The sequence below is a fragment of the Eurytemora carolleeae genome, unplaced genomic scaffold, assembly GCF_000591075.1.
Source record: "Eurytemora carolleeae unplaced genomic scaffold, Eaff_2.0 scaffold199, whole genome shotgun sequence".
NCBI lineage: Eukaryota > Metazoa > Arthropoda > Copepoda > Calanoida > Temoridae > Eurytemora > Eurytemora carolleeae.
In genome coordinates, this window is record NW_019396149.1 from 382711 (window position 1) to 394998 (window position 12288).

General features: G+C 33.1%; 2 protein-coding genes across 2 annotated transcripts in view; both read right to left on the bottom strand.

Annotated features, from left to right (window-relative positions):
* LOC111696490 (rho GTPase-activating protein 6) overlaps positions 1-991 on the bottom strand; it is a 38913-nt gene extending 37922 nt beyond the window's left edge. Inside the window, exon 1 of the mRNA XM_023466099.1 lies at positions 919-991. The gene's annotated coding sequence lies outside the window, so the exon portion shown is untranslated. The remainder of the gene's footprint in view (positions 1-918) is intronic.
* An 817-nt stretch (positions 992-1808) lies between these two features.
* LOC111696508 (uncharacterized) lies at positions 1809-12126 on the bottom strand. The gene is made up of 7 exons (XM_023466119.1): positions 11356-12126; positions 10691-11247; positions 10217-10353; positions 4872-4998; positions 4666-4802; positions 2779-2849; positions 1809-1859 (listed from the first exon to the last, which is right to left on the bottom strand). The coding sequence occupies exons 1-7, from the start codon at positions 11788-11790 to the stop codon at positions 1809-1811; spliced, it is 1515 nt and encodes a 504-aa protein (XP_023321887.1). The 5' UTR covers positions 11791-12126.
* Between the last annotated feature and the right edge of the window lie 162 nt (positions 12127-12288).

Genomic DNA, 12288 nt, shown 5'->3' on the forward strand with positions numbered 1-12288 from the left:
GTTTCTAACAAAAGATCATTTCACATAGACTTTATGCCTTCCACTTTACAAACGATGATTTTCCGTTATAACTATATAAATCAAATGATGTTTTTATTCACCTAATTCATTATAAAGTTTATTTAACAGTTTAATAAATTCGAAATTGAAATGGATAGTATAGGGAACATACTGTATTAATGTACTCTACTGCACATAATTTGTGATTTGTACACTTTGAGCTTCCTTTCAGGCTGAAAGGGACTGAAACAATTCATACCGAGAGATTCTTTTAATTCCTCTCTAATATATATTCTATTCTCTATGGCTGTGAATCAATCTGGAGTCGGAAACCTTGCCGGAGGTTATCAACCTTGATGGTGGAGATTACCTACTTTGATGGCGGAGGTTTTTAACTTTATGGCGGAGGTTATTTAACTTGATTTCGGTAGTTATTTACCTTTATGACGGATGTTATCTAACTTACTTTCGTATGTTATATTTATTTACCTTAATGGTGGAGGTTATTTACTTGGGTGGCGGAGATTATTTACCTGGATGGTGGAGGTTATTACACTAGATGGCGGAGGTTGGGCGGAAGTTATTTACCTGGATGGTGGAGGTTTGTCAATGGTTGTTTACCTGGATGGCGGATGTTATTTTCCTGGATGGCCGAGGTTATTTTCCTGGATGGCGGAGATTAGGCGGAGATTATTAACCTGGATAGCGGAGGTTCTTTGCCTAAATGACGAAGGTTTGCCAAAGGTTGTTTACCTAGATGGCGGAGGTTAGGCGAAGGTTACTTACCTGGACGGCGGAAGATAGGCGAAGGTTATTTACCTGGATGGCGGAGGTTAGGCGGAGGTTATTTACCTGGATGGCGGAGGTTAGGCGGAGGTTATTTACCTGGATGGCGGAGGTTAGGCGGAGGTTATTTACCTGGATGGCGGAGGTTGGGCAGAGGTTAAACTATTCGAACTTCTAGATATTCCTTGTAAAGGTAGAGTAGAGCTACCACGATATAATAGAATATAATAGGATATAATATAATAGAATAGAATAGAATAAAACAGAACAGATTGGAATTATCTTTGACAGCTTAGGTTCTATTTCACCTTCTTAGGACCTAAATATAATTGACGAAACAAGTTGACCCTGAAATCCTTTTTATATTAGACCCTCTTCGATGATGATGATGATGATTATAATGATGATGATGATAATTATGATGAAAATGATGATTATGATGATGATAATTATGATGATGATAATTATGATGATGATAATGAAGATGATGATAATGATGATGATCATAATGATGATGATGATAATTATGATGATGATAATGAAGATGATGAAAATGATGATTATAATGATGATAATGATAATAATTATGATGATGATAATTATGATGATGATAATGAAGATGATGATAATGATGATGATCATAATGATGATGATGATAATTATGATGATGATAATGAAGATGATGAAAATGATGATTATAATGATGATAATGATAATTATGATGAAAATAATGATTATGATGATGTAATGAATCTTGTGTAAACAATGTTGCCCCCTGATGTGCTAGGAATTCTAAATATTATTATGTGTGTCCATCTTGGGCTGGGTTCACTTCAAAATATATTTAGGAATTTATATTTTATATTCAGAATCCTTCTTATTAAAGTGGATGTAGACAAAACTTTAAGTGAGACTTCTTTGCACGGAGGTTGACTTGAAATTACGCTTACAATTCCTTTAAATCAGCAGGGATCTTACAAACATTTAAATGATTCAGATAAAAAATTTTAAATTTCATAATTTTAAATCTCACCTATATGTTGAAGTTGCCCTGGCAGACTAGATCGCAAACTCTAAAAAATATTTTATAGAATAATTTAGTATTTTTTTCTAATTAATTTTCATTTTTTTTATTTTATTTTATTATTTTTATTTCAAGCGAAGATTTCAGCCAAAAACATTTTGAATTATACTTGTAGAATATATTAAATATAGACGTTACAATTATTCAAAAACAAAAATTATATTAATTATTTTTTAAGCAACTTGAAATCCCACATAACTAATATATTTAAAGCAGAAGCTGAGTTCCTGTCCAAAACTCTAATTTTGCTACCCGAGACCTTTCATATTTTAAACTGCAAATATGGTTAGATTAAATACTCTAAGTTTGAAATAAAGTTTTACACCATAAGGTTGCAAAGATAAAGTTATAACACATTTTAAGTTTGTTGCTAGAACCCAATTCCATAAGCCATCAACCATTAACCCTCTTGTCCGGGGATGGGAACACGAACCCTCACTTTTTAGATTTCTTCAGAAAATTTGCATTTTTTTCCAGGCCCTAATGAAATTCTATAGTACGGACAAAGGAATTGAGCTTTTGCCACAAACTCTGATTTTCTTATTTCAATATCGTTGCAACACAATGTCGTAGACCTTTAATATTTCGAACTAAGAATGCTATTAGATCAAATAATATAAGTTTGAAATATCAAAGGTTTACACCATAAGGTTGCAAAGATATAGGTTTTACAAAAACTGAATTTGTGGCAAAGACTCAATTCCTTTAAATTAATAAACTCAACAAAACCAAAATGTCATATTTCAAGATGTTCTTACACCTTTAATACTAAATACATCTAAGTGATATCAACGATCAGAAATTTGCTACAATGTCTAAAAGAGCGGACTTTTGGGCCAACTTTACACTGTGAATTGTAGAATAAACATTTGAATGAATTTTGCCGCGAAGCGCTGAATTTTGTTTACCTGAAGGGTTGAGACAGGTATATAGAGACCAGGGGAGCTGACCTGCCCCGCTACTGTACTCACTGACCCGCCTTCATCGACTTTTATCAGATTGTTTCATTAAAGGCTTAGTTTAATATAGTGCTTAGTCACATCAACTTTACTCAATATCCACAGAAATTACTTTTAGCCTTTCCCGAATATAAATTTACTATGTTTATCCTACTTTTCTAATTATTTTGAAAAATTACATAGTAAGTTGTGATTTGTGCTTTTTAGATAAAGGAAATATGAAAATAAATAATTCAAGAACGTATACTGCACTATTACACACGTTTCTTATTTCTTGATTTAAGTTTGATCAGATAGAACAAGAAAGAATTACTTATTAAACACTTTTAGTCCAGAATATCAATAGAACAGTGGTACCCAATACAGGGATAAATTTATGAGGTCTTAACTCTTTGTTTAAATAAGATCTACGGCTGACAAGATTGATTTGAAATTGTTAAAACTGATATATCAATTGGAAAAAAATGATATCTTAAATATATGAAATTTAAAAAACGGCAAATATTTCATTTATATCTTTTAAATGTTTTAGTGTCTTAATAAGAATATTTTCCAAAGTATAAGGGTTTTGAGAAATCGTCATTTAAAAAGACCATTGTATTTTATATCTATGCAGCATTTGTTCTTTACTTCAGGCCGGATGCTTGAAGGAAAAACAGTAATTATAGAAGTTAAAAAGAAATTGTTCTTTAGTTTCGTGTTTAAATAGTTAGACTAATTTCTGTCCTTTCAGGTTAGACTTTCAATCCAGTGTGAGGTGCACAGTTTTAAACATTATTTGCAAGAATATATCGAAGATGTTTTGTAAAATTCTGAACTAAATGGACAAAACTCCAATTGTTAAATAATTTAAAAGGGGCCAGTATCTAGTGCTGAGCGGTGTTCATAGAGAACCACTTTTCTTTAACAGGAACACATGGAACGGAACAGAACGGAGCAGAATGGAACAAAACGGAACGGAATATAACAGAATGGAAAGAAACAGAACTGAAAAAAACAGAACGGAACAAAACAGAAAGGAACCGAATGAAACAGATCGGAACAAAACAGAAAAGAACACAACAGAACGGAACAAAACAGAATAGAACAAAACAGAAAGGAATGGAATGAAACAGAACGGAACAAAACAGAAAGAAACGGAATGAAACAGAACAGAATGAAACAGAACGGAATGAAACAGAACGAAACAAAACAGAACAAAACAAAACAGAACGAAACGAAACAGAACATAACAAGAACAGAACAAAAAGAACTAAACGAAACAGAACAATTTATAATAAAACAAAATAGGAACATGTACATCTCTAAGGACGGCCCGTCTTTTCTGCAGGGAATGATTGTTCATTCTTGGGAACGAACGGAAAGAACGATTTTAAAAATGTACGAACACTCCCAGCCCTAGTATCATTCTGGAAACTTATAAATTATTTGACTGTCCCTGAAACAGGAGGTAATTAGGAAAACAAGAAAAAACTGAACCCACGCCATTAATGTGACTGGAGTAGAAAGGAATTTACAAAAGTTGAAATCCGGATTTAAATGCAGCGGCGATAATTAAAGCATGTCAGAACATTTTAGCAAGCTCATATGATACTCTTCGGTAACATATAACAGTTTTTCTAAAGGAATGTGTGGAAATATAGAGAATTAAGACTTTTTCAGATAAAATAATGTTTTTTTTTCAGTGGCGTGCTTTTATATCAATACAATTGGTGACAACTTTTAGCTTTTGATTTAAACGCTGAAACTGTATCAGCAAACATTGAGGATTTAAAATGCGCGAAAAATATTCTTTTTCTTGAAAATAAGTAATCTTTAAACTCGACAAAAGCGTTCCTTGACTAGTTGCTGTTGGAACTGTTGTGGGCGGGGCCACCAATGAAAATGGGAACGCTGTTGGTACAGAGCCTACTGGATTTAGAGAAGGAATGGAACCTGTCTTTGCAGCTGCTACAGGTCCTTTCACTTGGGACCTGTCACAAATTGTCAGTTTTTAAACATTGAAAAAAAGTTAAAATAAAACCGAAATAAAATATTTTTACCTGTACCAGCCCTCAAGATAAGTATAATAATCTTCTGGAACAGCTGCTGCATCCAATGCAGCTGTTTCTCCCGTGTAGAGATGAGTAAAGAAGTCCCGTTCCAGTTCTGGGGGTATGGACTCATCAGCTGATGAAGGAAGACGACTTGACCAACTGTTGCGGAATTTTAGTGATTGATTACGGGGATTTTCTAAATACACCTGCTGCTATGTTATTTTTTTACAATTTCATCAAATGATTATTTTGTTAGATTATCTAGCTAAATTTAGTCTTATTACGAGAAATATTAAGCTAATCATAATTCACATTGGACATCACAATAGTTGCAGAGTTATGTAATCTCCTTGGGATTAAAAAAAAGGAAAATTAAAGTGCAAATGATAAAAATAATATGATTTACGCATAGAAAGATTCAACATTTTAAGTTAGCCATTTTAAAAAAAATCGGCCCCTCAACAAAATTCCCTGGTTGCGCCCCTTCAAGTTAGAAAGTATTCCAATGGAAACAATAAGCAAAGTATATTATAAAAGCTTTGTTTGCATTGCATATAAAGTTCCATCTTTGAGACAATGCAGTATACGAACCAGGGAGTAAGGAATAGAAGGGAGAGACAACTGACGTGGTTCGCCCTACCATATGATTATGCATGCTTTGCAGACGGTACTCCATTTTATATCGAGCTGTTTGGTTTCTTTAGTAGGGCCCCACAGGAAAAATATGTATTGGCTCAATTTTCTTTGACCAGTTTCTTCAATACATATTTTTCCTGTGGGGCCCTACTAAAGAAACCAAACAGCTCGATATAAAATGGAGTACCGTCTGCAAAGCATGTATAATCATATGGTAGGGCGAACCGCGTCAGTTGTCTCTCCCTTCTATTCCTTACTCCCTGATACGAACCCTCCAAAGCTAACAATTGTTGAATGTGAAAATCCTGCAGTTTTCCCTTTTTTAACACAGTTTTAGGCTTTCAAAGGCCCCTGAAAATCTGCAAACTTTTGTGAATTTCTAAATTATATTTATTTGGTCCAAAAGAATGATTTTGTCCATTATGTTATATGTTGATTTTGCAAAATGATTGTTTTTAGATTTATCAAACTTTTTATTTACAAACGATTGGGGTTAACATTTTGTACAGTTATAGTTTATTTTGCGGCCAGATCAGAAAACAGCACGAAAAAAGTTTGATATTTCGTAAATTTTTGCTGAGAAACCTAAAAGCCAAAACTTTTTTAAGCGAAATTAGTACAGACCAAACAGGATATACCCAAGCATTTTTAATCATACCATTCTGCTACCTACCTTCAAAGCACCAAGGATGAAATTTTATTGACATTAAACTATATTGTATGATGTATTTTTACTAAACTTATTAACCCCCTTTCATAGCCCTCCCCCCCTTGGAAATCTTTTGTTGGGCTGAAAAAAACTAGATATACAATTTAAAAGCAATCTAAGCCTTTAGAGTTAAACTCTAGATTTTTGTAGATTAGCTAAAGAATTTTCAGGGTTAAACATCAACTTTAGAAACAATTTAAGAATAAAATGGATAATTTTACAAGGTTCGTATTACCTTGCTTAAAAATACGTTTTTTTTACCCCCTTGACATACTGCAATTTTGCATACTTAGGTTTAACATGAAATAGCGTATGGTATGAATTAACATATGTTTGCAGCATTATGCAAATCTATTAAAAGCCTTTGACGGCATGTTTCTTGCCTTGAGATAGATAGGTAGCAAAGTTGTAAAAGAAACTTGAAGGATTTGATCACGTACCTCAAACTCAATTTTTCTTATTTATTAAGTCTTAGAAACTGCAATGTATAGGCTTTGCTATATTAAATATCCAAGGTGTACACCATCATGTTGCAAAGACTGTATGGGATTTAAACATTTTAATTTGTGGTAGGAACTCAGTTTTTTCATCGAAATATAAATGATAAGTATTTGAAAAGATGTTCCTTATTTAAAAAAGATTTTACAGATTTTAAGAGCGTCTAAATAGCCCAAAATTGAGATTTAATGGACTAATCAGAAATTTATAAAAGAATGAATCATAAAAAAATGTATATGTGAGAATTTTGGCGTTAAAGATTGGAGATAATCTAATATGATATGGGATGCTCTGTACGATACTAAATTAGTTAAAGATTGGAGATAATCTAATATGATATGGGATGCTCTGTACGATACTAAATTAGTTAAAGATTGGAGATAATCTAATATGATATGGGATGCTCTGTACGATACTAAATTAGTTAAAGATTGGAGATAATCTAATATGATATGGGATGCTCTGTACGATACTAAATTAGTTTTTTTTTTTATAAAGGAATTGATTCATCGTTACAACTCTAGTTCTTTATTCCTGTATCTTTGCAACCTGAAGTTAAAAGCTTTAGCATTTGCAATATTTGGAATTTTTATCTAGCGCGTATTTATATTTAAAATATTAAAGTCAAACACCATCATGTTGCAAAAAAATAAAAATCAGAGTAATCAGAACAACTGCGATTAAAAACTTTGGTGAAAAGAAGACAGTTGGATTTATTTAACTGGTCTAATATTCTATTTGGCAGATTTTAATGGTTGGAATCGGCGGATATCGGGATTTTATTAAAACAAGACTCAACATTGGGACTAATTCTTCACTAAAATCATCCAGGTCGGTTTTTTTATCGGGCCTAACTCTGACGAGTAGGTCCGATCAAAATACAGACCTAACACCTGGGTCTAAGGAATCAAAACCCAAGTTTAGGCTTTTAAATCTCGGGCTCAGGTACTTAAAGACAAATTCAATGCTGAAAAGTTTTAAATAAAATATTTTCTAAGTACACGCTTAAAGTGTTAACCTCTGCACCTAGATGAAGACAAAGTTTAAAAATATTAAGAAATCAGGATCATTTTTCAACAAATGCAAAACTAAAAACTGGACCCAAGGAAAACTTTCATAAATCAGGAGTCAGTGTTCCTTTTCACCCTGAGGGGGGGGGAGGGTTCCGTGGGGGTTAGACGGGGGTATGGGATAAGGGAATTGGAGAGAATTTTGTTCTAATTTCGACTCTTCATCAAAACGAGGAGTGGTATGTCCGATTCACGATGGGACCTTAAAAGCTTTTATCTGATCAAGATTGAATGAGATTTCCATGTTTATCTCTTTCAAAATTCATTATTTCAAATTGTGGGTTCTCAATAAAAGTGACTTTTTCCAGCAGAAACAATGGGAGAAAATTTTCAGGATGAAACACTTTTTAATCCCAAAAAAAAGACGATATCTTCCACTTCATTAATCAATGCTTTAAAAAAAAAAAAATTTAAACCTTCATAAAAAAGTAGCACAAAAGTATTTTTTGTAAAGTCAAAGTTTTCTATTAAATAAAAACTTCTAAGGCAATGTTATTTTTAAACAATAACAATCAAAGATTTTGATGTTTTTTTTACACTAAGTCTGTTTTATAGATAGAAAAGGAAAAAATGTGCATTAACATTTTTCTTGAACTTTAGTCCTGTCGGGGTATTTTAATGACCAAAGTATGTTTTTGATCAACATCTCGTGGCTTAAAACAAAAACCCTCTTCCAATACAAGTCATTTTAAAAACCAAAAAGTCTTTAAACTGTAATAACATTTTTTTTAAAACAATTAATTATAATAAATCCCTTAAAAAATGATATGGGGCACTATTCAAAAAGAAATTTAACAAAACCATGGGTTAATATACCGGAGATTTTGTTCATAGTAAAAGTTAAAATATCTTAATTATTACTTTTAATATTTTTGCACAGAAATGTTTTATTTATAAATCTCCGTTAAAGAAAGCAATTTTAAAAATGAAATGAATATTTACATTTTAAAAAAGGAAATATTTTTGTTTATAATATTAAGCCGTTAGAAAGTCTTTTTCGAGTAAAATTTTTTATGTGGAAGTTACTTTACTCATTGTTTTAACGATACATAAAGACTTTATAACAAATTATAAGGATTTGAGTTTTTGCCACATTTTCTGAGATTCTAATTTCTTTATCTTTGCAAGACCTTAGATATTTCAAACTATTAATTTTGTTATATCAAATAATTTAAGTTTGAAATGTAAAACGTGTAGACCATGAGGTTGCAAGGATTTAGGGATTTAGCGACTTTGTTTAACCTGAATCCTAACGCACAAACCTTTGATATTTTAAACTTAAATAATTTGATCCAGCAGAATTCATAATTTGAAATATCAAAGGTCCACGACATCAGGTTGCATGGATATTTTCTCACAAAAAACTCAGTTCCTTTCTCAACAAATTACAGTGAGTTTTTAAAAACCTAAACCATTTATTCTATTATTTTCATGTTCCCTGTAAAAAAAAATACGGTTTATGAATATTAATATGATTTGTTTTTAAAAACCTAACCCATTTATTCTATTATTTTCATGTTCCCTGTAAACAAAATACGGTATATGAATATTAATATGATTTGTTTTTAAAAACCTAAACCATTTATTCTATTATTTTCATGTTCCCTTTAAAAAAAAATACGGTTTATGAATATTAATATGATTTGTTTTTAAAAATTTGATCAATCAACACTATCAAGTTACTTTTTGAAAGCTAGTAATTATTGTAGAAGGAACATAAATGTTATAGGAAGGGTCTGAATTTTGAATACAGGGTTACCCACTAAGGATGAGACTTAAGAAATGACTGAACAGATTTTATTCTGTACCTTTTTATTTCCCTTAAGGGTTACTTTTAGATTTAAACCTTTTATTTATTTGTTTAAGCATTTATTCTTTCATTCGCATTTAGGATGTCATGATTAGCTTGAGTTTTTGCCACAAACTCTTATTTTCTAATCCCTATATCTTTATAACCCAATTTCGTACACCTTATATATTCTTTTAGATCAAATAGTTTAAGTTTTAATTAGCAAAGATGTAGGGATTCAAAATTAGAGTTTGTGGCCGAGACTCAACTTCTTTTGGCGCTTTCTATATCTTTTAGATATATTTTACTCCAAGTTTCAGAATCTTCCAGGCTGTATATTCCTTGGGTTTTTAACTAACTACGCTCAGGTACAGTTTTAAATAAAATGTTAATAAGCTGAGTAAATTTGAAGCTCTAAAAACTAAAGGTTCAATTAAGCAGGAATTTAAACAATTTGTGTGTATAAAATTGCGAAAAAAAACACACAAATCATTTAATTTGTTTAAATAAGCAGTTAGGTTCCGTGAACCCACAGGGTGTCAGAAAAGTGTATCCATTAAAAAAAAAGAATTTCCAAAAAAAATATTTTTGTGAGTATGAAAAGGATTTATTCCCATGACACCCTGTAGACAGTTGGTGGTCGTCTTCCCTATAGATATAGAATAGCGAGGACTTAGAGGAGAAAAAACCCTGTCAGTTTGACTGGGGGAGAGAGAGAATTTTCGCTTAGGTTTAGGAAGAGTAGGAATTGGTGGTTCAACCGGGGTTTGACAAAGTTTTAGAAGTCTTTGGTAGTTTTACAGTGAAAATAAAAGTAAATTTTTATTAGAGGGATTGCTTGCAAAAATGTAAAAGGCCCAATGAAAGAACTACGATTAAATGAGTAGTTTTTGTTTTAGTTTCTACACTATGTTTCTCATCCTATGTTTCTAGCCTATGTTTCTGTGAAGAAAAATTTAAATTCTCAACACAAAAGTGTGGGATAGAAACATAACTAGTCCCAACTAATACATGATTTAATCAGTGTTCATCCAGTATCCACACATCTTGAATTTCTAATATTTTTGCAAACTTTTTAGATAATAAATACAGAGTAAATTATAGAATTTCACTGTAAGGATTCCTAATGAAAGACTCTTCGCATTGTGCATATTCATGTTTGAGAGACAACACTTCGTTTGGTAAATTTATATTTTTGGACTTAATGTTTCGTAGGGTTGGATCATAGTTCATGCTACGAAACCGCTCTGCCTTTTTTTGGTCAACAGATTTAGAGTTTCTTCTGACCATTTTCAAATATCTCATTACAGTTTCACCCATTGTGGCGGGATCATAATCTTCACTTGTTCGACGAGATTCACGTTTGGCCAGAGCGGTTGTTTCTTGGGCAATTTTATCATCTTCATCCTGACTCTCAACCTTCAATCGTGCGTCTTCCTTGGCTTGTAATTCAAAAAACTCAAGAGGTAAATGATCAGTTTGAATGCAAATATTTCGTTTAGTACTAAAAGAGATGGTGTCCAACCCACTACCTATGCCTGATTCTCGAGCAGGGAGATCTCGCTTGTACTCATCATCAGAACTGGGACTATGGTCCCGGGGTGAGAGAAGGAAGTCCCCTGAAGGAGACAGTATCCCGCTATCAAGTGGAGAACTGTCACTGAAAGACCAATCAGCATCCTGTAAAAACTGAGCTGGTAATTCCTGTACTACCATACCCGAAGGTAATTGCACATGTGAAAGAGGATCAGACTTGTGGGAATGATCTCGAATTGACCGTTTACCAACCTGGACATATCCTGGGGGAGGTTTATCACCAGTTGGAAGAACTATTCGGAACTTTGCTGTATGGGACTCAAACCGATAGTCCAATGAGTCCTCAGAATGTTCCAGACTATCGGCCTGGTCTGAGGACTGGGAGGGCGCTTTGCGGTTCTTAGCAAGCAAAACTCGTGGATCTTCCACTGGTCCTTCCCATATAACAAACTCATTTTCTTTTTCACAAACATCATGGTAATGTTCTTCAAGCAGTCTTAGATCATCTTCAGTGAAATCCTTATAGTCCTTTCCTTTCCGTAAAGCCTCTGGAATCAGTAACTTGCCGGCATCGGCCATGTATCGCCAGGTTTTTCTTGTGACCAGCCATCGTTCACGTTTCTTTGGTTTAGACGGGAGGGATTTGGTATCCCCTCCTCCCTTTCCCCCTGGTAGCCAACTGGCCATTTTCACTTCAATATCACAAAAAAATCACTAAATAACACCAATACCTGGGTGCCCTGACTTCCATGTCAATATTAAACATTGCTGTTTGGAGTGTACAGAGGCCAATTTACATATCTAGGAGAAGGCTGGACTAAGGACTGAAGGCGGAGAGGAGGCGCGGAGGGCGGCCTCGACTAACCGACAGCTATGAACTGACCTGTCCCACTTGGAATGCAGATTTTTTAGCCCAGTGTAAAGAGATATTTTAATATTTGACTTTATTTCACAATTATCACATTTTCACTTAGAGTCTAATGTTTAATGTTTGCGAATTCTCTCTCTCTCTCTCCCCTTCCCTCTCACCTTTTCCCTCACGGACCTCTCCCACAGATTTTCCCGTCTGAAAATGTTTCCTGAAATGTTTAAAATTTGTTGATTTTTTGACACAGTTTCTATCTAGATAAATGTTTAGAAGTCGCACTCGCCGTTGTTTCAAGAAAAATGTGTTTTGTGTAAAAA